The 27,633-nt window shown below is 46.5% G+C and overlaps 1 protein-coding gene across 2 annotated transcripts in view; it reads left to right on the top strand.

The window, feature by feature from the left end:
- LOC115104073 (rap guanine nucleotide exchange factor-like 1) overlaps positions 1 to 27,633 on the top strand; it is a 35,765-nt gene continuing 8,132 nt past the window's right edge. Inside the window, exons 1-12 of one of the 2 annotated variants that reach the window (XM_029625250.2) lie at positions 1 to 1,256; positions 14,203 to 14,281; positions 20,631 to 20,781; positions 21,413 to 21,510; positions 23,388 to 23,503; positions 23,814 to 23,981; positions 24,354 to 24,451; positions 24,663 to 24,785; positions 24,938 to 25,116; positions 25,336 to 25,426; positions 25,697 to 25,747; positions 25,973 to 26,060. In XM_029625250.2, coding sequence (XP_029481110.1) covers positions 875 to 1,256; positions 14,203 to 14,281; positions 20,631 to 20,781; positions 21,413 to 21,510; positions 23,388 to 23,503; positions 23,814 to 23,981; positions 24,354 to 24,451; positions 24,663 to 24,785; positions 24,938 to 25,116; positions 25,336 to 25,426; positions 25,697 to 25,747; positions 25,973 to 26,060 — 1,624 coding nt within the window. In that variant the 5' untranslated portion in view covers positions 1 to 874. The remainder of the gene's footprint in view (positions 1,257 to 14,202; positions 14,282 to 20,630; positions 20,782 to 21,412; positions 21,511 to 23,387; positions 23,504 to 23,813; positions 23,982 to 24,353; positions 24,452 to 24,662; positions 24,786 to 24,937; positions 25,117 to 25,335; positions 25,427 to 25,696; positions 25,748 to 25,972; positions 26,061 to 27,633) is intronic. The other variant, XM_029625251.2, reaches the window with a different exon arrangement.

Consider the following 27,633-nt stretch of genomic DNA (forward strand, 5'->3'; position numbering starts at 1 on the left):
TTTCAGTGGGAGTGAGCAGCTGCCATTCAGCAGGCACTGAGGAGTACTGACTGCAACAAACGCGCAACTGCAGATGAAGGAAGGAATGGAGGGAGTGAGTGGGCGAGTTAATATAGCAGCGGTCCCAAATACAGCACATTCACACTCTTCGGGGGTGTGCGTTTGTCCACACAGAGCTCGAACCACTGCATTCAATAAGCATTCAAACGGAGAAGGGGAGAGGGAAACGCTGGTACTTATCTGAACAAGCTCCCACACATGCTGAGGGGCCGAGGCCATTCCCACTGGCGATATTACTGCAGTAGATTGCTTTGACGCCAGCAGCAAGACATACCCCATGCGGCAGAGACGCGTCGCATTTGTCGCTGGTAAAAATCTACTGGGGCGCCTATTTACCACCCCCCGCTGTTATCCTTATATTTTGTTTCGGTTTATCGCACTGTGCTCTGCTGAGAGTGTGTGTTCGTCATCCAGTGTATTTTGGCCGCTGCTTGAAACTGACAAACATTGTTCATTGACGCGCCCGAAACGTCTGCAGAGGTGGAGACGCCAGGGAGCGGTTGTTGTGGAGCAGGTTTTGATATTTTGCGATAAATGCCACTCAGCCAGAACGTGCAGTCGTCTGTGAACACGCTGTCGCCGACGTCGATAGACTGCTGCTTCACAAATCGGATTTTTACAATGATCTTTTAAAATCATGATTTGACAAATGGGTTAATTATTTCCATGCAAGAGCTTACTACGAAGACAGGTCAATAGAAGTACGCATGGATGCTTGTATAATGTAGTCACACAACGATAGTTCCTGCAGAGGTATTCAAGTTAATATCAATCACCATCGAAAAAAGCATTTTTTTTGCGGTATTGTATCAAAATGCCGGCGGGAATGAAGCCCCTGGAAAAGTTTTTGAAGAAACAGACAACGGCGCTCACTCGAGCTGGTGGCTTTGGGGAGAAGGCGACTGGCACTGGCGCTTCTCGGCGGCGAGCCAGCCTGTCTCGGGTGGTTCCGTTTTTCAGGGAGACTTCTCCAGAGAGCGGTCCGGCCAGGGAGGTGTTCAGCCCGGACACTGAGGAAGCACCGTGCTGGCCCTCGGCCACTGCGGACATTAGGAGCCCGTCGCTGTCTAGCGATGAGCAAAGCTCCGAGGCGAGTCTGGACACGAGCTGGACCCCGCTGCCTGCGGACACACCGGACAACCTGGCGCTGGCGCTCCTGGACAGTGTGGCGGGCAAACGATATGGCAACTGCACAGGTAAATGGACCTCGTCAATCAACCGCATTTATGCAACACAATGCATCCACCTATTGGCCTTGTCAATCATCACACTCAGTTGTTTGACTAATTCCTCAACTGTTTCACACCAAATCATGGTGTTCTTGCGTTTCACTTTTGCAAATTAGCCAAGCTATTCACTTGTCAAAGGAATGTAGTCTATCCAGGAACCCAAAACTACCATTTGGTCCTTGATTAGGCTATATCCTAGTCTACATAGGCTATTGAAAATAACTAAGCTTTTGCTTATTTTCTCCTTTTACTCATAACAATAACAGAAACTCCAAATAATCAGTCAGTGATTTATTCCAGGCTGTAGAATGATTGGATTAGGCGGTGGTTGGTGCAGAAGGGATTCTTCCCATCATTGCCTTGTTATATTAACTGATTCTACGGTTACATAAGAACGGCTGTCCTCGCTAAGAAAAAATGAAAGTCTGTTATTAAAAGGGATGGTCCAGATGTTTCTCACGCCTCTAGAAAAGAAGACCTCGCAAATTGAATCATATTTACGTGTTGGTCGGCCACTTAAAACCCAAAACGAAACTCTCCCTAAATCTAATGTGTAGGGTTCAGTTTATTCTCAACGTAACATTTTGATTGAGCTCATGTGCACATGCCTATTACAGTAGCAGGGTGTCTTTCATATGGAAACTGGCTGCTTCATGATCGGTCATGGAGGATCGCGCTAGTCTTCGCACATTGGCTGCTGAGCTTGTGCACTTTTATTTATTTATTTCTAAAAAAGGAGGTCATGATTCTCATCCTAAAATGCAATGTTTCTGTTGGCAGCTAAAGAGCAGACGACACAATGGGTTTAATCATGTTTTATTCTACATTATTATCCTAAAGGGTTTGATCCAAAATGATTTTGTATCACAAGGAATTGTGAGGAGATGAGTATGCAGAATTCAAACAATAATATGTTGAACACTTTGTAGACCAATCTAGAAGACACCATTGCACACTTTAAAGAAGAAGAATATCCGCACCCTACATATCTGTAGCATTTCTCTCCATATTTCCTGTGACTATAACAAATATGAATTGGTATCGTTAGCGTCAAAGGTGCCAGATGCATAGCCACTTTGGTGTGTGTGTGTGTCATAGATCTATTGACTCTGCCCTTTAGACTCTCCAAATTGAAATTTGGAGGTTGTGACCAATTTTTAATTAAACCCAGACAGGGTTGGGGAGTAACTGACATGTAATCTGATGAAAATGAACCCTAATCAATTACGTTGCCAGCAAAAATATGAATCAAATTACAGATACTTTTGTAAAACTACATGATTACTTCTTGGATTACTTTGAAATTCAGAAAGCATATTTGCGGTAAAAAAAAACAACAACATTCCATTCAGCGTTGAAAAGGGGTTTAAGTTTGTTCCCCCCTGTGGATTCTGACTCCGTTATCGTTAATTCATCTCCTAATTTGTCTTTCAAGCTTCCACCTGGGTTTGAATCTTCCTGATATCCAATAAGGAGGGGACTTGCTGGGCGTCTCAAATAGAACCAAGTTCTACTTTAGCCAATGTGGCCAGTGAGGTTTGCATGTGCTGCCTCCTAAAGGGAAAAGTCATCTTAAACTGAATCGGATTACATTGCCGAGTTTCGGTAATCCAAAAATGAGGCTACTGATTACAATTTTGTACAGGTAACGGATTAAGGCTAGAAAGCAACCTACGCAACGCTGAGCCCAGATATGAATACACTGTAATACAGCAACCATAAACATATGTTTGTGATGGAGCTGGTGATGGGTTCTTGGAATGGTGCCAGAGAAGATTCCCAGGCAGTTGTTGTTGTTGAAGGCAAGTAGGTTAGTGGTCATGATGTATGCCTATCCCGTGGGGGATGGTTGGGTGAGTGATACGCTGCATTAGATGACACCCCTGCTGTCAATGTCTGCCTTTGAGTGAATCCTCCAGTAGGTCCATTTTTACTATGCAGCTTTGCCAATGCCATACCTCATTGTGAGAAAAGCAGTGGAGAATTTTTTTCTCAACAAGTCCTGCAGTAACAGGATTTATTAACAGAGTTTTCCAAGGTGGATTGCCGGGGCTTCCTGTGTAACATGCAGATTGTCCTCCCAGCCAATCCTCGGATTCTGCTCAATGTACCTGTTGCATCGGCGCATGATGTGGGTTTCGCACACTGTAACACTATTGCCAGGTCTCTCTGGGGAAATCCAATAGGTTTATGAAGTACGACTGTGATGTGCTGTTCAGGCATTATTACGGGCAACGGTGAACAGCTCAATTAAAATATGATCAGGAAATGTCTCAGAATGAACACCGGCAATTAGCTGTGTGGAGGACTCTTATTGAGATCTACTGTTTAGTGATAATCCACATCGGTTCCTTTTGCTCTGTTGCAGGAGGAATCTGCTCTTCCTAGGTTATTTTAGTGCATAAGGGTTCACTGCACCTCCAGCAAATTTTCACAAAACTATTCTGCTTGCGGGAAACCATCCCCCATTATGCATTGCAAAGCCAGTGTACCTCCTTTCCGATGACCTCGCTGACCTGCTCCCCGGGTCATCCTGTATGTTCCTGTCAAACTGACTGAGCCTGAATTGACTGAGCTCGAATTCCTCTCTCTTGCTCTTGTTTTTTTGTTGTCAATTTCCCCCTACTGTATTCTACAGGAAAAGGCATATCTCCACTGCATCATTCATAAGACGAGAGAAGCAGCATAGTATTGCTAGAGATCGAATTGGCTTTGTATAGCAGCCAATGGTCGTGTTTGAAACGGCAGGTGTGATTCCAGAATGAATCAAAATGGGAGATTGTATTGATACATGGGTTAATGTTGAACCTTATCTATGTATGCTTTGAGTTTGACAAATACATATACAGAGAACTTGGTTGTCGTACGTCTGAAGGGGGTTCATGAGAGTTCATCTGGTCCATTCCAAAAGGTCACTATTTTGTTTGACTTTCATTTTTTTTTCTCTCCCTCAGACTCATTTTTCTCTTTGACTTAATTCACTTCAGCGAGCTGCGTTGGTGTTATAAACACTTAGGGAACTGCAACCCAGATAGCTTTAAATGTGTTTAATCTCGTTTAACCTGTTTCTTGGAGGGCCGAGCTCGCTGCTGTTTGGATGGGGATGTTCTAGAATATGTAGAAAATCTGAAAAAGCGCGGCTAATCCAGGATTAGTTACCAATAGCGGACCAGATTGAGCAGACCTGCCCACCCTTACATGTGGAGCAGAAATGAATCTTTGGATTATGGATCTAGGTTGGATCTTGATCCTGGTTTATATAGTGTGAATGTTTCTAATTCGGAATTGTGTCTGTTGGATGCAAATGTGTTTATGGTGAAACAATGTCAACAAGGTCCACTACGAACTAAACACGGCATGCTCCCCAACCCCTTGCACCTTATGACTCCCTGTCTCACACCCTCCTGTCTGACACACTACCTGACAGACCTGAGTACACCACACCCAATAACATTTTACCACCCCATACCACAGTGCTCTCACAGAGATACAATGCACCAGGCTGTCCATATCAGCAGTCCCAGATCAGTGTTGGCTGAGTGGCGCTCCAAACACCATAAACCGTCTGAGTCACTGCCCTGTGTGTGTGTGTGTGTGTGTGTGTGTGTGTGTGAGAGAGAGAGGGGAGACCGAGCCGCAGGTAAAGAACAGATTAGAAGCATTTTGACAGCCCCTATCTAAAAAAGTCCCGTCCTTTTCCCAAGGTCAACGGCCCTGCTCTTGTGTAACCCTGTTTTACCTTGTGGTTTCATTTCTTGTCCAATCACACCATTGGCTCTCGGAACGGGCGTGTTGAGGCAAGGGTTAGGCAACTTCTTTTTTTTTTTAGGTGTGTACAGTCTCCGAGTTCCAGTGGAAGTCTAGATCAAAACAATCTGTTAATGAAGCCACGTCTAACTTGCGATGCGTGTTTCAACCTGGGAAACCACATGTCTACAGTCCCATTCCCACTATTATTGTCTGACGAAAACAGATGGATTGACTCTCCCCATAATAACAAAGCGGGTGAATTTGCCTCTCCACATCCTGTACATTTTGGACTGTACATATTCTTAGTATACCAATGGTATTGCATGTAAAAGCATGAAACTAAACGAGTAGAAGAGATTTGAAACCGGTCACCCACGGGTACAATAATGGGTTAAAATAACTATGGTCGATACAGACGAGCGTGTCGGGGGGCCCTGGAGATGCTGCAGCAGTTGCTTACAGTACATTACATGGTTGTTTTGTGTTGCAGCAGCAGAATGACAAGGACTTGGGGAGGGGGGGGGGGGGGGGTTGATGGCTTTGAAACACTTGCAATGCAGAGGGAACATGCCTTGTATCAAACACTCCACATCAGTTATTCACAAAGCCAAGTGGGATATTTAAACTAGACTTTAACTTCGCTTGATGCTCTCATTGCTTTTACATTCCACATCCAGAGAGAGACGCTCCTTAGGCGGTTGTTCTGAGACTCTGAGGCACGCAGCTGCAAAGTCTTGTGGAACGAAAGGCAAGCGGCGGAAAAGGTACAAAGTGCAGAGAGAAAATGTGATTGCGTTGGGCAGTGTGGGAGGGATTCTGATGATTCTTTTATGGAAAGAAAGAGGGATTAAAAGAGAAGCTGCTAGCCTAGTGCCCACTCCTTTTTGGATGCTTTTACATAAGGAAGGAAGGGATGGCTGACCCCCCCCCTCTACATGCCTGCACTCTCCTCTCCTCTTTAGCCCACGCACCTGGACCACTCTGGGGAGAGGAGAGCACGATGGGGCCCTCCAGGGCTGATTGACTTGCCTTACTGTGTGTGTGTGTCTCTGTAGTTTTTTTTTTGCGTGTGTGTGTGCATGTGTTTGGATTTCTGTACTTTTTTAGCTTGGATGGATGTGTGCATTTATGTGCTTGCATAAGAGTGTGTGCTTGGATGTGTGTGTGAGAGAGCGGGTTGGAGCTTGTCTATCTGTGTGCCCGGCGTGGAAAAGAGGCTCTCCAGCACAGCACCTGTTCACATGGCAACCAGCACTCGCAGGGAAGCAAGAGGAGGAGGAGGAGTGGGAGGAAGAGAAACAGAGAGAGTGCAGGAAGGAAGGAGTTGAGTGTTTGAGAACATGAGACTTGGGAGAGAGGGAATAGAGCTTCCATAAACTATGTGGACAGTGTGCCAGCCAGTGAGCGGAAGAAGGGGACAGAGCGATCGAGCAAAATACACTTGTTAACTGGCTTCTGTATCATAAGGATGTTCTCATCTAATCAGCACTTCTTTACCTACTAGCCCATCCAGGTGGGCTGATGACAAGTAGATCAGTGCAGTGGCTTCTTTCTCCGAGTGTTGACCATCCAGAGGGAGTCGGGTTGCAGCAGCCTAGCCAGCCGGGTAGTGACGATGACTTACCCTGGTGAACTGCCCCGCCACTTGACATCCTTTGACGTGACAGGAGCAGTGGTTATTTTCTCTGCCGTTCGAGGTGCCACATTAGGCACACACGCTCACACACAGATGGCCCCAAGCACGCTAGGAGAAACGCCGCTAACCAGTGGCAGTAATAACAACCCTCCGTCCTCCGTCCCTCCCCCTGTAAACACTAAATATTGACCCAGGAACAGGCCTAATCTCAGGGGATAGTAGACCAATCAACTTGGCAGGCTTAGGAATCTGATTTGGGAACAGTTGTATTAGAGATAATTGACTAGCATGGAAAAATGTCAGGTTACATTTAAGGGACAATCCAGGGCCGAGAAGCATACTCTCTCCAGAATGGTCCCCAGCATAAGGGCCAGAGGAAGATGTACATGCTACATGATGATAAACTGAGATGATTTGGAGAAGGCAAGAAGCCACTATGGCAGGTGCATTGTTACTTAGAGTATCCTCTGAACACACAGTGTGAAGAGCAAAATGTTAGTAGTTCAAACTTTCCAACGAAAGCATTGTGCGGTAGATTCTTCTTTCAGAACCTCGGGGAAACGTCAGTGACGAGAAATGGAGGAAAGGTGAAAGGCATATGTTTGCAGTAGCCATCTCCTCCTGAGTTCTGCTGTTCGAAGGGCTCCAACAGAGACCCATCAATCCCAACCTTCAGTTCCAACATGCTCTTTAAATGTGTGAATAGCAGACAAAAGGTCACAGCAGCTGAGTTGAAGGGCAACAACGTGTGCTCAAACTAAACTGAGGAAAAACATCTTAGCCTTTTCTTTCTTGGTGAAGTCTATTGATTAAGGGTGTTTCCCATGGCAGCCATGTGTGTTTGTACATGTGCACTTATTCTTATAGCTCTGTCACAGGGGCGTGTACTAGAGGGAGACGCCATGTGGGCGTATCGCTTACACATCTGGGGAGTGACCCGTAGTGTTGCTTGGTGGGAGTGTCTTGGGAAAATAACAACGTGCATGAAGTGTCCTATTACAGTGGACCTATAATAAACAGTAGAGCAGTGCTTCCAAATCTGTGTGTGTGTGTATATATATATATATATATTAGGACCAGTCAAAAGTTTGGACACCTCATTCCAGGGTTTTTCTTTATTTTTACAATTTTCTACATTGTAGAATAGTAGTGAAGACTTCAAAACTATGAAATAACACAGGGAATCATGTACAGTCGTGGCCATAAGTTTTGAGAATGACACAAATATTCATTTCCACAAAGTTTGCTGCTTCAGTGTCTTTCGATAGTTTTGTCAGATGTTACTATGGAATGCTGAAGTATAATTACAAGCATTTCATAAGTGTCAAAGGCTTTTATTGACAATTACATGAAGTTGATGCAAAGAGACAATATTTGCAGTGTTGACCCTTCTTTTTCAAGACCTCTGCAATCAACCATGGCATGCTGTCAACTAACTGGGCCACATCCTGACTGATGGCAGCCCATTCTTGCATAATCAATGTTTGGAGTTTGTCAGAATTTGTGGGTTTTTGTTTGTCCACCCGCCTCTTGAGGATTGACCACAAGTTCGCAATGGGATTAAAGTCTGAGGAGTTTCCTGGCCATGGACCCAAAATGTTGATGTTTTGTTCCCCGAGCCACTTAGTTATCACTTTTGCCTTATGGCAAGGTGCTCCATCATGCTGGAAAAGGCATTGTTCGTCACCAAACTGTTCCTGGATGGTTGGGAGAAGTTGCTCTTGGAGGATGTGTTGGTACCATTCTTTATTCGTGGCTGTGTTCTTAGGCAAAATTATGAGTGAGCCCACTCCCTTGGATGAGAAGCAACCCCACACATGAATGGTCTCAGGATGCTTTACTGTTGGCATGACACAGGACTGATGGTAGCGCTCACCTTGTCTTCTCCGGACAAGTATTTTCCAGATGCCCCAAACAATCTGAATGGGGATTCATCAGTCCAATCCCTGTACCTTTTGCCTGTCTGTTCCTGATGTTTTTCCTGGAGAGAAGTGGTTTCTTTGCTGCCCTTCTTGACACCAGGCCATCCTCAAAGTCTTCGCCTCACAGTGCATGCAGATGCACTCACACCTGCCTGCTGCCATTCCTGAGCAAGCTCTGTACTGGTGGTGCCCCGATCCCGCAGCTGAATCAACGGCCAGACGGTCCTGGCGATTGCTGGATTTTCTTGGGCGCCCTGAAGTCTTCTTCACAACAATTGAACCGCTTTCCTTGAAGTTCTTGATGATCCGATAAATGGTTGATTTAGGTGCAATCTTACTGGCAGCAATATCCTTGCCTGTGAAGCCCTTTTTGTGCAAAGCAATGATGACGGCACGTGTTTCCTTGCAGGTAACCATGGTTGACAGAGGAAGAGCAATTATTCCAAGCACCACCCTCCTTTTGAAGCTTCCAGTCTGTTATTCGAACTCAATCAGCATGACGGAGTGATCTCCAGCGTTGTTCTCTTCAACACTCACACCTGTGTTAATGAGAGAATCACTGACGTTGTCAGCTGGTCCTTTTGTGGCAGGGCTGAAATGCAGTGGAAATGTTTTTGGGGGATTCAGTTCATTTGCATGGCGAAGAGGGACTTTGCAATTAATCTGATCACTCTTCATAACATTCTGGAGTATATGCAAATTGCCATCATACAAACTGAGGCAGCAGACTTTGTAAAAATGTATATTTTTTGTCATTCTCAACTTTTGGCCATGACTGTAGTAACCACAAAAGTGTTCAACAAATCAAAATATATTTGAAATTCTTCAAAGTTTGCCTTGATGCAATCTTTGCACACTCTTGGAATTCTCTCGACCAGCTTCATGAGGAATGCTTTTCCAACAGTCTTGAAGGAGTTCCCACATATGCTGAGCACTTTTTGTCTGATTTTCCTTCACTCTGCGGTCCAACTCATCCCAAACCATCTCTATTGGGTTGAAATTCCACAAATTAACTTCTAACAAGGCACACCTGTAAATTGAAATGCATTCCAGGTGACGACTTCATGAAGCTGGTTGAGGGAATGCCAAGAGTGTGCAAAGCTGTCAAGGCAAAGGGTTGCAACTTTGAAGAATCTAAAATATAATTGTGTATTTCTTTAACACTTTTTTGGTTGCTACATGATTCCATGTGTTATTTCATAGTTTTGAGGTCTTCACTATTATTCTACATTGTAGAAAATTGTTTGTTTTTTTAAACACGAATGAATATGTGGGTCCAGACCTTTTGACTGGTACTTCATCTATGTGTCTGATACTTTCCCACAAGTGTGGATAATGCTATGTGACTGGCACAGGCATTTCCTCAAGTTGGATGCCCTCGGATGCATATTTGAGCCTTTCTTCAGACGAGTCTCTCCACTGCCCAAAAAGGGAGGGTTGTGGTTGGGGAGGGAATGCCTCCGTGTAGCTCCTGGGTGCAGCTTGAATTAGGTTAACCAGAGAAGAGGGCTGCCGTTCACTATGAACAGCAGGGAACCAATGCTGCGTGTCTGTGTTTATGTTTGTCACCATTTGCTTTAGGGTTACTAACTAAATCCAGATTGTCCATGCATATCTGCTTTGTGTGTGTGTGAATTGTTCCTCTGCCATTTCAACGCAGGATTGTGTGCGTGTGTGTTTTTATATTTGCCCTGGTGTTCATTTGCATGTCAATGGCTGTGTGTTTGGAGGTGGAGAATGAGAATTGGCGTGGGAAAGGTGGGCAGAGGGCTGGAGATGCACCAGATAAGTGGGACAAGCGCCGACAGGCAGATACAGAGAGTACACACACAAACTCGCGCACACACACACACACACACACACACACACACACACACTCTCTCTACCTCTCCATCTGACCACTTCTTGCTGAAACCCAAACACTTAAGAGAGCGCTGAGGGCGCGTGTGTGCGCATAGTAAGGTAGAGTACAGTCAAAAAGACAAGGTCACCATAGAAACGGGATACGTATCACAGTTTTATATAACTGCATACCAGACGAGTTCAGTTAGTAGCTAGGGATGGGCTGAAATCTGCTTTTGTGTCTCCAATATTAAATCAAATATATTTATAAAGCACTTTTTTACATCAGCAGATGTCACAAAGTGCTGTACAGAAACCCAGCCTAAAACCCCAAACAGCAAGCAATGCAGATGTAGAAGCACGGTGGCTTTGAAAAACTCCCTAGAAGGGCAGAAACATAGGAAGAAACCTAGAGAGGAACCAGTCTCTGAGGGGTGGCCAGTCCTCTTCTGGCTGTGCCAGGTTGAGATTATAAGAGTACATGGCCATTAAGGACCAGCAGGGTCACAGTGGTTGTAGAGGGTGCAACAGGTCAGCACCTCCGGAGTAAATATCTTGTTTTTGAATCAGTCCCACTGGTTCACATCCAGAACCAAACCACATGTACAGCTGTTGCTTTATGAGCGGTCTCCAGACCTCGCGTTATGATTCTGAAACTACTCCCCCTTGGTATGAGGTGGTCCACAGCTGTGACTTGAACAACAACCTCCTTCCATCTCTCCATCCTGCCATTTTCCACCCCTGAAGGGAGTGTGCACTCCTCCCCTCCCAGCCATTGTGCTTCCTGCAGGGCTAGAGAGAAAGGGGATAGGGTGTTCTTCAAGGCTGTATGCTCTGCCCACTCCAAATCTCAAACACGCATGCATGGCCTTCACCCCCCCCCCCCCCCCCTCCCACCACAGCCCTCTTGTCGTTTGAATGTAGGCACAGACTGGGGGAGGTGGGCAGGGAGGGAGTGTTTTATTTTTTATTTAATTTATTTCTGTTTATGCACAGGTGTTTGAATGAGAGAGTCTGTCATCTGTAAATTAGTTTTGTACGTATGTGTAGTATCCATTTGAAATAATCTACCTTCGCATGAATGCATAAGCATGCACGTTTATGTGTACATGTACAGCGTGTGCGTGGGGGTGCACATGTTTGAGATTCTGGGGCGTATGTGTTTTGTGTCTGTGTTTATGTGGGAGTTGGATTTGTGCTCCTCTCCCACTCCTGTCATGTGGAGCAGTGTGCTCAATTCTAATCTGAGCCAGAGATTTTCTGCACTTTAAGCTTCTGCAAAATGTGTGGTGGGAGGAGAGAAAGCGAGAGAACAGGCGAGAGGGAAAACGTCTTCCCACCCCTGTTACGTGCGCCGATCCATCTTCAGCACATGCTATTTATCTCTTTGGCGTGGAAGTTGGACACACCGTGTTAGAGTTTGACAGAGGAGCAGGGAGATTATCAGTGGCCATCTCTCTGTTACCACTGTGTGGATCTACGAGCCTGTCAAAATGGGTCTTCCCCCTCATCTAGAACATGAATGGACTGAACAGACATCCCCAACAAAACACAGTGGCAACCTGCCCGAGAGCCCGGCAGCCATATTGGATGAGTCAAACATGATGCCTTCTCTCACATTCAGATCTATGCTGGCCTCTTACAATGAGACTTTAGAATGTAAGCTCCACATGAAACAAACAAGGAATGTGTCATCTCTATGCTATTTGTTTCTATGGTCTCTTCTGCCACACTGCACTTCATAGCTAGCTCTGTAGTGCCCTGCTGTTCCTTTGCAGGTATGGAGTTGAACAGATGTGCTATTTTCCTGTGGTCACACACACAGCTCCAGGGGGATAATGATGGGGAAGAAGATTGAAACCTGCGTCCCTTCACCCCTCTTCCTCACTCACTCACCCACTCCTCTTATTCTCTCTTTCTCATGCACTTTCCTCTGGTTCTCTCTCCTTTTGCATCCCATTTGTTTCTCCTCCGCCACCCACGTTCACACTCTCTCTCTCGTGCTATTTCGTTCCTCTCCTCTCTCTTTGCTTTGCCTGTCTGTTGCTACTTTCATATTGTTCTGTTTGCTTCCTCTGCTCTTCCGCTCCCTCTCTCTCTTTCTGGGCTCAGTCTCACTGCAGCCACTCAACGTGGCGTCTCCCAGGCAACTGTGGGGAAACCAGTACTGCCAAGAGGTCGACAATACGTGGACTCACTCACTGCAGCACGCAGAGACTACAGACAGACACACACGCTAGCAGTCGAACACACAATACATCATTAAATGTCATCCACACATGGACACCGACACCATATATTACGTTCATTGGAAGAGCATAATTGCCATATGTAGTGGATACTTTAGGCAGTGAGTGGATCAGAAGCCGCTATTACAATCAAGCATGGTACATAGACCCTAGAAGTAGAATCACATACAGAGAATGACATCTGAAGTTATTCATTATATCCAATGTCACACAGTATGTTCTTTCGTTCCTGTTGAAATGTGAAGGATTCAGTAAGAATGGGCCAGGAAGAAGAGCGGTCTGAACAGGTCTTAATCTAGTGGTGATCGAACAGTAACAGCCAACACCTCCATGCTTTCTACGCTTTATGAATCCTAAGCAGGTATTGCCATTCCACTGTCCCAGCCCCGCTCCAACGTGTGCCAAATTCAAATACACACACCCTCAGAGGTCAGTGGGTTCCATTTTGTGACCGTCTCAGTCTGGGATCGAGCATGGGGGAGGTTTGATTAGCACGTCTAGTGAGTGCGCTCTTAATGATGCACTCTGGGTAATGGAATTTGAGGCGCCACTCTTTGTCTCAGCTTCTAGTAATTTTCATAAAAACCTTTTTTACATTTTAATTTTATTTTTACATATCCCGAACAGAGACCTCTGCAGGCCTACATTGTCAACATCCTCACACCCCTAGTGTGTGTGTGTGTGTGTGTGTGTGTGGTGTCTTGTTGATGATTAGTGTGTTAATACCTGTCTGTAAAATAGAACACTTTTATCCCATATGTCTGACCCTGTGAGGTCAGGTATCCACTTGCCTGCTTATCCCCATAATACCAGAAGTAAACTAGGGAAAGTCAATCCTGTCACAATCGCATGTCACCGGTAACAATCCCTCCACACTCCGTCTACCGCTTGTCCAGAATAACAACTTCCCCTAACCAGAGAGGAAATGGGCCTACACTTTCCAATTTCATCCGCCTCGTTTGTTGTCATTTTGAAATAGTAATAACACAGTACGAGTCAATGAAATCTCATCTGATTTAGTGGGATTGGGGCGACTTTAACCGCAGTCCAGCCGGTCCGCGACTCCTAGTCAGGGTTTATAAATAGAGGCCACCACATTGCCCTCCCCTCTGGTGTAGCGCTATAGACTGCAGACTGAATTGGAGCACAGAGGACCAGGTGGCGGTTTCACTGAGACAGGATTTATCTTATCCCAGTAGCAGAAGCCCCCGCGCTGCGCCAGGGCCCGGGATTTAACAGCCGACAAAGGTGACGTTAAGGGATTTCAGACGCCCGTTTTTTAATATATTTTTTTATCTCTGACACAATAATCAAATTAGAGCTTTTGGGGCATGACCGGTTAAACAAGCACAGTGGAGCTTCAGCTGCAACGGCTGTAGAAGCATATCCATGCATAATTAACGTGCATTTTCTCTCTCTCCTGCTCTCTTCCTCTCCCTCTTCCAATATTCCCTCGTCATAATCCCTTTCTCTCACTTTCTTTTCCTGCCTATTTTCTTCTCTCTCTCTCACAGAAACACTCCTGGATGACTTCATGTTGACACACCCCATCTTCCTGGCCTCGGACAGGTTCCAGCAGGTCCTACTCCAGCAGTATCCTTTACCTTCCCTTTCCTTCCTGGCCTAGCCTGGGAGCCCCAATGTGTAAACACACACACACACACCTGCGCACCCTTCCCAGACATCCCCAGGAAGAACTGGGATGCCAGGAAGGCTCGGTCCGACCACCCCCATCCGCCATGCAAGGCGAGGGTGGCTCACTTCTGGTTTCCTGTCCCAAGTGCTCGTTAGCGCCAAGAGAATGCGGTTTTGTTCAACGCCGCTACTTCGCTAGGCTAATATAAACAATGGCCCTGAACTGGCCTTGACACCTATTTGGACATGGGCAACATGTTTTTGTGCTTTAGAAGGGTTCTCTTTGTCATTTGAAGCGACATGTTAAGTAGCCTAGCAAATGATATTCGCTGTGTTTAAAAGCAAGGGCTGTTTTTTGTGGAACATGCACACAGTGTTCAAATAAAATCTCTTGCAAATTAGCCAATTTAAAAATAAAAATAAAATGTTTAAAAAAAAAAGTGATTCTTTATGAATATTGATATTTCTACAGTATCAAAGCCATATTAGGCTACTCAGGCCGACGCTCAATTTGAGTACGATTATCCAGTGCGGTTCGCGCGTAACTTTGCAGGAGCACTCGACCGAAGGCTTAAGAACCGAAAACTCCTTAGTAACAACAACGCCACTGGCTCCCGTCTGCACCAAGCCAAGGAACAGGGTTTCTGTTTTGGCACCACCACAGGGGTTCAGTAAAGTTGAGCAACATTCCCCGACACAGAGCTGTGGATTTGGGTCGCGGTAGTAGTGCATTCATTGGCAATGGGCCACACTGCTACTTAACGTCTGCCTCGTGGCTAACTCAGTTTCCCATATTATTACACTACAGTGGACCAATAGATATGATATTCGGCTTCTGCCTATCTACAATGAACATATTTAGAGCAATGATATGATGATACTGCCTATGTCTGGCTTTAGAATTCCCCCCCCCCCCCCCCATTACAATAGCTTGCCCCCCACCCCTCCATTATGATAGCTTGCTTTTTTTGAAGGGTGTATGGTACTGTAAGTGAAGACATTCATCTTTTAGTGATGAGACGGTATGTATTCCCCCAGATATTGTGTGTCTGTGTGCGTTTGTGAGTCTGTCGGTGCATGTCTGTGTGTAAAGGGATAGTGTCTGTCTGTGCGTTTTGTTAAGCGTGTGGACAGACACTGCACCACCTTTTATCCCAGAACCCCCGTTCAGTGTGTCTGACCTACATTCCCTCACGGAAGACCCTGGCTGTGTGTGTGTGTTTTAGAGGCCTGAGCGGCCCTCCAGACGACAATGGGCGTCTCGACGGAGACGGCAACACAAAGGCATTCTGGGAAAGACCGTCCGCATGCCTCGCTGCCCTTAATGCAGCTTGTCTGGGCCCTAGGGGGACGCCCCAGTGTGTGTGGAGAGGGGTGTTCTTTACAAATGATCAATGATCCAGCCTGTTCTCCACTGTACCTCTTAACCCTCTCCTCCTCCCTCCTGTTGTCTTTCTCTCACACCCTTTCTTTTTCTCTTCTCCCTCTTTCTCTCCATCCATACCTCTCCCTCGGTCTCGCTGGCCCTATTCCAGCCTAATCAGATCTTTTTTTGTTTGTTGTGGAAATGTGTTTGGCTTCCTGCTGGAAATGAAAACAAAAGCTACCTCCAATTCCATTAGGAAAACTGAGAATTCTTCTCTTTACTTCACTCTCCCTGAACAACTCATCCCAGACCCTTCACACACACACTCTAAAGACACATACACACTACACCACACTTGTAGTGGCTGAGCGATCAAAGCCCAGAACCCCGGCTATGTTGAAGAGCTCTGTGGGGGGGGGACTCCTAGCCACTGTGGGGCTGGGGCCAAACTCCCACACCAGCAATAGAACACAACCCAATTGAACAGAACCGAGAGAATTAGAACTTCCGGCGCCGACTGAGATGGCCGCCTCGCTTCGCGTTCCTAGGAAACTATGCAGTTTTTTGTTTTTTTACGTGTTATTTCTTACATTAGTACCCCAGGTCATCTTAGGTTTCATTACATACAGTCGAGAAGAACTACTGAATATAAGATCAGCGCCAACTCACCATCAGTACGACCAAGAATATGTTTTCCGCGACGCGGATCCGGTGTTCTGCCTTACAAACAGGACAACGGAATGGATCGCATGCAGCGACCCAAGGAAACGACTCCGAAAAAGAGGGAAACGAGGCGGTGTTCTGGTCAGACTCCGAAAAAGGGCACATCGCGCACCACTCCCCAGCATTCTTCTTGCCAATGTCCAGTCTCTTGACAACAAGGTTGACGAAATCCGAGCAAGGGTAGCATTCCAGAGGGACATCAGAGACTGCAACGTTCTCTGCTTCACAGAAACATGGCTTACTGGGAAGACGCTATCCGACGCGGTGCAGCCAACGGGTTTCTCCACGCATCGCGCCGACAGAAACAAACATCTTTCTGGTAAGAAGAGTGGCGGGGGCGTATGCCTCATGACTAACGAGACATGGTGTGATGAAGGAAACATACAGGAACTCAAATCCTTCTGTTCACCTGATTTAGAATTCCTCACAATCAAATGTAGACCGCATTATCTTCCAAGAGAATTCTCCTCGATTATAATCACAGCCGTATATATCCCCCCCCCCAAGCAGACACATCGATGGCTCTGAACGAACTTTATTTAACTCTTTGCAAACTGGAAACCATTTATCCGGAGGCTGCATTCATTGTAGCTGGACTGCTAACAAAGCTAATCTGAAAACAAGACTCCCTAAATTTTACCAGCATATCGATTGCGCAACCAGGGGTGGTAAAACCTTGGATCATTGTTACTCTAACTTCCGCGACGCATATAAGGCCCTGCCCCGCCCCCCTTTCGGAAAAGCTGACCACGACTTCATTTTGCTGATCCCTGCCTACAGGCAGAAACTAAAACAAGAGGCTCCCACGCTGAGGTCTGTCCAACGCTGGTCAGACCAAGCTGACTCCACACTCCAAGACTGCTTCCATCACGTGGACTGGGACATGTTTCGTATTGCGTCAGATGGAAATATTGACGAATACGCTGATTCGGTGTGCGAGTTCATTAGAACGTGCGTCGAAGATGTCGTTCCCATAGCAACGATAAAAACATTCCCAAACCAGAAACCGTGGATTGATGGCAGCATTCGCGTGAAACTGAAAGCGCGAACCACTGCTTTTAATCAGGGCAAGGTGTCTGGTAATATGTCCGAATATAAACAATGCAGCTATTCCCTCCGCAAGGCTATTAAACAAGCTAAGCGTCAGTACAGAGACAAAGTGGAATCTCAATTCAATGGCTCAGACACAAGAGGCATGTGGCAGGGTCTACAGTCAATCACGGACTACAAGAAGAAACCCAGCCCAGTCACGGACCAGGATGTCTTGCTCCCAGGCAGACTAAATAACTTTTTGCCCGCTTTGAGGACAATACATTGCCACTGACACGGCCTGCAACGAAAACATGCGGTCTCTCCTTCACTGCAGCCGAGGTGAGTAAGACATTTAAACGTGTTAACCCTCGCAAGGCTGCAGGCCCAGACGGCATCCCCAGCCGCGCCCTCAGAGCATGCGCAGACCAGCTGGCCGGTGTGTTTACGGACATATTCAATCAATCCCTATACCAGTCTGCTGTTCCCACATGCTTCAAGAGGGCCACCATTGTTCCTGTTCCCAAGAAAGCTAAGGTAACTGAGCTAAACGACTACCGCCCCGTAGCACTCACTTCCGTCATCATGAAGTGCTTTGAGAGACTAGTCAAGGACCATATCACCTCCACCCTACCTGATACCCTAGACCCACTCCAATTTGCTTACCGCCCAAATAGGTCCACAGACGATGCAATCTCAACCACACTGCACACTGCCCTAACCCACCTGGACAAGAGGAATACCTATGTGAGAATGCTGTTCATCGACTACAGCTCGGCATTCAACACCATAGTACCCTCCAAGCTCGTCATCAAGCTCGAGACCCTGGGTCTCGACCCCGCCCTGTGCAACTGGGTTCTGGACTTCCTGACGGGCCGCCCCAGGTGGTGAGGGTAGGTAACAACATCTCCTCCCCGCTGATCCTCAACACGGGGCCCCACAAGGGTGCGTTCTGAGCCCTCTCCTGTACTCCCTGTTCACCCACGACTGCGTGGCCATGCACGCCTCCAACTCAATCATCAAGTTTGCGGACGACACAACAGTGGTAGGCTTGATTACCAACAACGACGAGACGGCCTACAGGGAGGAGGTGAGGGCCCTCGGAGTGTGGTGTCAGGAAAATAACCTCACACTCAACGTCAACAAAACTAAGGAGATGATTGTGGACTTCAGGAAACAGCAGAGGGAACACCCCTATCCACATCGATGGATCAGTAGTGGAGAGGGTAGCAAGTTTTAAGTTCCTCGGCATACACATCACAGACAAACTGAATTGGTCCACTCACACTGACAGCGTCGTGAAGAAGGCGCAGCAGCGCCTCTTCAACCTCAGGAGGCTGAAGAAATTCGGCTTGTCACCAAAAGCACTCACAAACTTCTACAGATGCACAATCGAGAGCATCCTGGCGGGCTGTATCACCGCCTGGTACGGCAACTGCTCCGCCCTCAACCGTAAGGCTCTCCAGAGGGTAGTGAGGTCTGCACAACGCATCACTGGGGGCAAACTACCTGCCCTCCAGGACACCTACACCACCCGATGTTACAGGAAGGCCATAAAGATCATCAAGGACATCAACCACCGAACCACTGCCTGTTCACCCCGCTATCATCCAGAAGGCGAGGTCAGTACAGGTGCATCAAAGCTGGGACCGAGAGACTGAAAAACAGCTTCTATCTCAAGGCCATCAGACTGTTAAACAGCCACCACTAACATTGAGTGGCTGCTGCCAACACACTGTCATTGACACTGACCCAACTCCAGCCACTTTAATAATGGGAAATGATGTAAATATATCACTAGCCACTTTAAACAATGCTACCTTATATAATGTTACTTACCCTACATTATTCATCTCATATGCATATGTATATACTGTACTCTAGATCATCGACTGCATTCTTATGTCACTAGCCACTTTAACTATGCCACTTTGTTTACTTTGTCTACATACTCATCTCATATGTATATACTGTACTCGATACCATCTACTGTATGCTGCTCTGTACCATCACTCATTCATATATCCTTATGTACATATTCCTTATCCCCTTACACTGTGTATAAGACAGTAGTTTTGGAATTGTTAGTTAGATTACTTGTTGGTTATCACTGCATTGTCGGAACTAGAAGCACAAGCATTTCGCTACACTCGCATTAACATCTGCTAACCATGTGTATGTGACAAATAAAATTTGATTTGATTTAGAAACTGGAGTGCAATATAAACCCAGCAGTTGGCCTTAGGGTTAGGTTGCTGTTTCTGGAGCTGGGAGAATTAGGCGAACAGGGGATCATAGATATAGAATTACTAGATCTGGAATGTCATCGAAGGCATTGGTAAATACTGTTCAGTGTGTGAGTTTGTAGGTCACAGGCCTGTGGTGGACTTGGATTGTGGTCTGAAATAGAGGAGAGTGTCAGGGATAGTCCCTTTAAGTTTAGCCATGAAGTCAGGTGGGTAGTCCCTTTTTTATATTTAGAATAGGATGTCAGGTTTCCCCGTGTGTGTGCATGCGTGCGCACGTATGACTACTCTTTGGTGGTGAGTACAACACAGACGCATGATGGCATGCCTCAAGTCACAGACTGAAAATATCCAAACATCACACTAATTCTGGTGGAAAGTCTATGCCGTGCAGAGCTCTTCAAACTCTTTCCTGCATTATTTGCTAAGATGCTCTCATCCTGTTGTGCTGGGAGCTGGAGGAAAGAGGAGAGTGTGTGTGGGCAACGATGGGTGTGTCTGAGAGCCTTCACCACACAACTCTCTGCTCTGCTCTGGCTAAGCTGTAATTACTAGTTGCTTGTTTGACTCTGAACACACTGCACTGAAATACTGTGTTTTTCCATCTGCGCGTCAGGTGACCATGGTTCTCCAGCTGTGTGTTTCAGCGAGTTTAGTTGCGTTTCCACAGGATGTCTTTGAGCGTCTGTGTGAGCGGTCATTTTAATGTGTGCCTTCTGTCAGTGTGGTGTGTGCGTGAAAGTATTCACAACCGATGTTGTGCAACTATGATGCAATTACGAAGAGTGTAATTTGTGCTAGTACGACATAAATCATTTTGGTGTGTATAGTAAACATGTACTAGAAAATAGCTCTCTCCAGCTTCAATATCAATCTCCTAATGACGGGCATCAGTAGATATTCTCTCTGTCTCTGTGGCGTTTCTCCTTGACTCTTGGTTCAGATTTGGTGTCGAGGGGAAGGCAGGGGAGGGCTGGCCCAGCTGGGACGGGGCAGAGAGGAAGCAGGCTGTGCTGAGTGTTGCCTTCCGTTACCTGGACACATACAGAGAACTGCTGCAGGAGGAAGGCGAGAGGTCCAACAGCTTCCCCAAGGTACTGGTCCAACACACACACACACACACACACGTGTGCACAGATACACCACACACACACACAATAGCCATCCTGCAGGACAATGGTGTGAGATCGAATGACTTGTCAGTGTTAAACACACACTACAAGCACACACACACACCTGCTCTTCCATCCAAGCAGCCTGGCATCAAGGCCGTGTGCTGTGGCGTTCTCTCTGGGTGGGAGCTGTGTTGATTCTGGCGGCACTCTTTTTAGGGCCGCAGGGGTTGTCATGGTGACTGAACTGACTCAGCTGAGCACACCTTGGGAAGTGAGGTGGCTTTTGGGGCGCTTCTACCTTTCCTTCTGTAGTCACATTTAATAACACATCTCTTGTCAGTTTCTTTCACACAGACCCCTTGGCTTCTTCCACTGCTCTGTTCTGTCTCCACTGTCGTCTACCTGTCTCTCTGGTGTTCTGTCTCGCTTTATTTCTCTCCCTCTCGATCTCTACAGTATTCCAGAAAGAAAGGAGATGCAGTCTGTCTAGCAGCAGATCTTGTGACGAACTGCAACTGCCCACACAGTGCTGGTAGACACAAACGAGCACACAGATGAGAGGCACAAAGTGCACTCCCTCTCTGAATGTAATGTCTCTCCTCTGCCTCAGGAGCTATATCTGTGTGCAGTCCAAGAACTCAGTCAGTTCCCCGAGCTCGTGGAAGACGTGCTGAAGCTTCAGCGCTGGACCGAGATCCTCCAATGCCCGTAAGTCACACATCCACGCCAGCCAGATGCGCACACACACACACACCGAGCCCGCAGTCTTGCCTTTTAGCACCAGTCTGCTAGGGACAGCTTTTCTGGTGTTCTGGGGCTGTGAAAGGCATTGCAACTGGATGTTGCTGTGTCACTCCTCTTGGTTTAGTCTGAATGCCTTTTATCTCACAAGTTTAACAATCACTGTTAATTAGTGTAATACAGTGCCTTGCAAAAGTATTCATCCCCCTTGGCGTTTCTCCTATTTTGTTGCATTACAACCTGTAATTTAAATGGATTATTATTTAGATTTCATGTAATTTGACATACACAAAATACTCCGAATTGTTGAAGTGAAATGAAAAAAAATTAAATAAACTGTTACAATGGTGCGTGTGTATGTATTCACCCCCTTTGCTATGAAGCCCCTAAATAAGATCTGGTGCAACCAATTACCTTCAGAAGTCACATAGTAAGTCAGTTAGATTGCACACAGGTGGACTTTATTTAAGTGCCACATGATCCAATTTGTAAGTCGCTCTGGATAAGAGCGTCTGCTAAATGACGTAAATGTAAATGTAAATCTGTCACATGATCTCAGTATACATACACCTGTTCTGAAAGGCCCCAGAGTCTGCAACACCACCGAGCAAGGAGCTCTCCAAACAGGTCAGGGACAAAGTTGTGGAGAACTACAGATCAGGGTTGGGTTATAAAAAAATATCCAAAATGCTAAACATCCCACGGAGCACCATTTAAATCCATTATTTAAAAAATGGAAAGAATATGACATCACAACAAACCTGCCAAGAGAGGGCCACCCAATAAAACTCACAGACCAGGTAAGGAGGGCATTAATCCAAGGCAACAAAGAGCCCAAAGATGACCCTGAAGGAACTGTAAAGCTCCACAGCTGAGATTGGAGTATCTGTCCATAGGACCACTTTAAGCCGTACACTCCACAGAGCTGGGGTTTATGGAAGAGTGGCCAGAAAAAAAAAATGCTTAAAGAAAGAAATAAGCAAACCTGTTTGTCTTCCAGAGATTTGGGACGGAGGTTCACCTTCCAGTAGGACAATGACCCTAAGCATACTGCTAAAGCAACACTCGAGTGGTTTAACGGGAAACATTTTAAATGTCTTGGAATGGCCTAGTCAAAGCCCAGACCTCAATCCAATTGAGAATCTGTTGTATGACTTAGATTGCTGTACACCAGCGGAACCCATCCAACTTGAAGGAGCTGTAGCAGCTTTGCCTTGAAGAATGGGCAAAAATCCCAGTCACTAGATGTGCCAAGCTTATAGAGACATACCCCAAGAGACTTGCAGCTGTAATTGCTGCAAAAGGTGGCTCTACAAAGTACTGACTTCGGGGGGGGTTAATAGTTATGCACGCTCAAGTTATTTTTTTTTGTTGTCTTATTTCTTGTTTGTTTCACAATAAAAATATTTAGCATCTTCAAAAGGGTAGGCATGTTGTGTAAATCAAATGATACAACCCCCCCCCCCCCCCAGAAAAATCTATTTTAGTTCCAGGTTGTAAGGCAACAAAATAGAAAAAATGCCAAGGGGGGTGAATACTTTCGCAAAGCCACTGTCGGTTGTTTTTAATGGCCTTGGTTTCTCCTTTAGCCTCCTAGCTCACACTGGCTTATCTAACACATTGTGGTGCCTCCCCCTATAAACAGGGCTAGGAGTTTCCCCTGACCTTGTAAGGAAGAACTCTGGCCCCTATTAATTACAATCTACTTACTTGCAGGCGACGGTACATACAGACCTTGTGGGTCCCATCTCACTGCGGCACACAAGCCGTCACACCCATTTTAAAAACTCGCTGGCTTTGAAAGGATGCAAAGACTGACAGACCGTCTACTGTGTTTCCCTAAGCAGCTCAGAGGAGGACAAGGAGATTCGGAAGAAGCAGGTCCGCCCTCTTTTCCGCCACTTCCGTCGCATCGATGCCTGTCTGCAGCCCAGAGAGGCCTTCCGGGGCTCAGATGAGAGTGAGTGAGACACATCAATCATAATGTGATACTTTCTGTATTTTGAAAGTTCTATATCTTGGGGAAGAAAAATGTCATTTCTCACATGCAAAACATTTTTGGGACTGTATCAACAGTGGACTAATGAAGAAGAAACAAAAAATAGCCAAAGATTGTTTTTGAGTGGTATTTTCCTTTCTAAGGTATTCAGATATAGGCCAACCGATATGAGGATATGGGACAGATGTTGTACACACCAAAGCCATGTGGGTGAAGTTAAAAAGGCTGTGTGTGTGTGTGTGTGTGTGTGTGTGTGTGTGCGCGCGCACAGTCTTTTGCAGGGTGTACACGCCGGACCACTCGTACGTGACGATCCGCAGCCGTCTGTCGTGCCGCGTGGGGGAGATACTGGCACTAGTCAGGGAGAAGCTGCAGTACAGCGAAGACCAGCCAACCCAACCTGGCAACCTGCTGCTGGTGGCTGTCACCTCCGCCGGGGGTAGGACCACCCACACACAGATACTGTATACTTTAAACCTACGATTACTTCTCGCCATGCCTACTTTTGATTGGCGTTCTGCAGGGAAAAAAACAGCCACAACCAAAACACCCAATCAGACAATGCAAGCTTTGACATGATTGTTTGAACAGCGACGCTTACATCCACAAAGAGGTTTAGATTTAAATCCACAAATGACTACTCACCACTGCTTGGCGCTAAGCTGCCTAAGTGTTTTGACTCTAAGGAGATGAAAATAGTTTGTTGAAGTTCTGGCGTGTATCTGTGTGCTTCTTGTTATGTGTTGCTGGAATCTCTACTAATCCATTGCGTGTGTGCTGATGTGTGGGCTCATTTGTGCTGTGTTCTCAGAGAAGACCGCTTTCCGGCCTAGCGACGAGGCGGTCTTCACCACCCTGGGAGTCAACACTCACCTGTTTGCCTGCGAGCCCTCCGAGCTGGAGAGCCTGGTGAGTCCTAGAACACGAGTCATCACTTAACAATGGAGAAACAAAAGCCCTGGCTGGTGGCCATTTTGGATAGCTCTAAACAACATTGTTTACATTTGAGTCATTATTGTGCTCATAAAGTTATCAAAAACATGCTAAGGAGATGAAACAATGAAGGTGCTTTAGTCCAAAGCTTCTCTGGTAAGACTTTTTGTTTTCTCTCTCTCCTTAGCTTCCCTTACCTGAGGAGATCCACTGGTCACCCGGCGACAGTAAACTCCATGACATGAGTGCTGAGGAGGTAGCCACTCAGCTGGTGGTGTTTGACTGGGAGCTCTTTAGCTGTGTGCATGAGGTCAGTGATTGGTGGAGCTGTTAGTACTGGGTGGAACCTCTGCCAAATAATTGCAAAATAAGTTCTCCATGATAAGGAATTATGCTGTGTGTGGTCTACCTACATTTTCGATGAGGTAGACTTATAGTACGTTTCTTCATTGGTATGTCCAGGTGGAGTTTGTGTGCTATGTGTTCCACGGCGAGCAGGCTCGCTGGCGCCCCCTCAACCTTGAGCTGGTACTGCAGCGATGCAGTGAGGTGCAGCATTGGGTCGCCACCGAGATCCTGCAGTGCCAGTCGCTGCCCAAGAGGGTGCAGCTCCTCCGCAAGTTCATCAAGATCGCAGCTCTGTGAGTTCCGGGTGACCTATTGAATTGTATTACACCTAGGTGTGTTGTATTGATGATATGCGTTTTAATGGTGTGTGTGTGGCCACAATAATAGTTTAAAATAGTGCCAAGTAGTGTTATTATTTGATCATTCCTAACAGTGTGTTTTACGGCGTTTTAGTTTATGATGAAGTGTGTGTTATTGCCTAGTCTTATCTAACGTGTGTGTGTGTACTCCAGGTGTAAGCAGCAGCAGGATCTGCTGTCCTTCCTAGCTGTTGTTCTGGGGTTGGACAACCCTGCAGTCAGCCGCCTTCGCCTCACCTGGGAGGTAAAACACACACACACAAAACACACACACACACACACGTGGAGGCTTCTGAGGGTGAGACAGCAAATAATGGCTGGAAAGGAGTAAATGGAATGATGTATTTGATACCATTCCACTCCTGCCATTACCACAGGCCTGTCCTCCCCCAGTTAAGGTGCCATCAACCTTCTATCATACATACCCCTCTATGCAGAGAGTCAACATGCACGTCAGCAAACACACGGGCGTATGGATTTGTTTATAACTCTGGGGACTATTTGTTTGTGGCAGGGCCTACCTGGGAAGTTCAGGAAGCAGTTCCAGCAGTTTGAGAGCATTGCGGTGAGTGGCTGTTCGGGGTCTCGTAGGGGACAGTTGATGGAGCCCCTATAATATGGGCTTACTGTGTATCAGGGTTGAGCTCAGTTCCATTTGTCAGTCAACAATTATAAAATAGGTCTTCTGACCTCAAAAAGTAAATGACCCCAATCCGTATGTGGCTACGGGTTCATTTATAAAGGCACATTTAGTGAAGGGTGAGTGAGTGAACGCGTTGTTGTTTTTCAGGATCCATCCAGGAACCACAAGTCATACAGAGACCTGATGGGCAGCCTCAGGCCCCCTCTCATCCCCTTCACACCGCTGCTGCTCAAAGGTGACACACACAGACAGACACACACACACACACACACTGTACACTATACACACAGCAAGTAAATTCACACAAACACTGTAGTTCTCTCTCTCCACTACCCAAATTCATATGTTCATCGCCACAAAGATGCATCTTTACTAATACAAAACACACCCCATCCACACAGGCCGCCATTGGCTCAAACCACAGACTAAATGAGTGACGCCGGGCCGCTCCTCAAGGTCTCTCTCTGGCCATGGACACACACGCACACCATAGCTGAGGAAATGCTACACGGTGTGTGTGTGTGTGGTGCTGAAAACAGGGGCACAAACCTCTACAACCCCCCTCAAACACACACTCACTCTACCCTCCAGATGTTGTCCAGATGTGAGCTCATAACATCTCTCAGACGTGCACACCCACACACACACACACACACACAATGCTGATTAGAAGGCAGCCTTTCAGCCCCGCCTTGCTAATTAACACCCATAGTTAATCTCTCCATCTCCCTCAACCCTAGCCTGGGTACCAGTCTCTTTAACGAACATTTGGAATGGCAGTGGAAGGTTCGCTGAAGAGAATGGTGCTCAGGCTACCTCCACCCTGGTACACACACACACAGAGCTCAGCATGCTATCTCCCTGCTGGGCAACACGAGTATGTGACTCGTTAAATGTGGCCGATGCTGGAGTCTACATGTATCGTACTTCTACATCCTCTTAAGGAGTGAATTAAGACGGCTGTACATTCAGTCATTACACTTGCATATACAGACGTACAAAGACATCCAGCATACACACGCACACATGAACACAGGCTTGAGGCACACGCATCGGCATGGAGGCACTTCATAACCTACCGCTCCAACTTCACAACAGAAGTCCCTCATTATCTAAGAAAAGCGTGTTTTTCTCTCTCCTTCTTCCTTTCATTTCCTTTCTCTCCCACGCACACCCTTTTAACTCAGCATGGGGGACCCTGTCTATCAACATAACCAGGTGGCATTCATTTCTCTGCTTTGAGAGCACACACCTCCACAGGTGATCTGCTCCATAATGAGCTCTACCTCCTTCCACCCTGACCTCCCTCCACCCCCTTCCACCCTGACCTCCTTCCACCCTGACCTCCTTCCACCCTGACCTCCCTCCACCCTGACCTCCTTCCACCCTGACCTCCCTCCACCCCCTTCCACCCTGACCTCCCTCCCTCCACGCCCTTCCACCCTGACCTCCCTCCACCGTTGCCATGTACCCTGCTTTGAGTGTCAACTCCTTTTTTTCCCTCTTTCTTTTCTCTCCATTCCTCTTTCAAATCTAATCATTTCAAGGCAAGGGATATCTCATCTTTTTTAGATTAACAAAGAATTGGATCTGTTCAGGAATTGGATCAACAAAATATCACTCCCATTATTATATAGGCTAGCTGTAATTCATCGCTGTGATAATAGATTGGTTATGCACTTACATCATTCTACACCATAATACTGTGTGTGCAATTTCCTTAATGTGTAGTATATTACACTTAAGTGTGTGCTTGTCTCGTTCTCTCTCTCTCTCACACACACACACATTGAGTATAAAAGCTCTCT

The sequence above is a fragment of the Oncorhynchus nerka genome, linkage group LG21, assembly GCF_034236695.1.
Source record: "Oncorhynchus nerka isolate Pitt River linkage group LG21, Oner_Uvic_2.0, whole genome shotgun sequence".
Lineage (NCBI taxonomy): Eukaryota > Metazoa > Chordata > Actinopteri > Salmoniformes > Salmonidae > Oncorhynchus > Oncorhynchus nerka.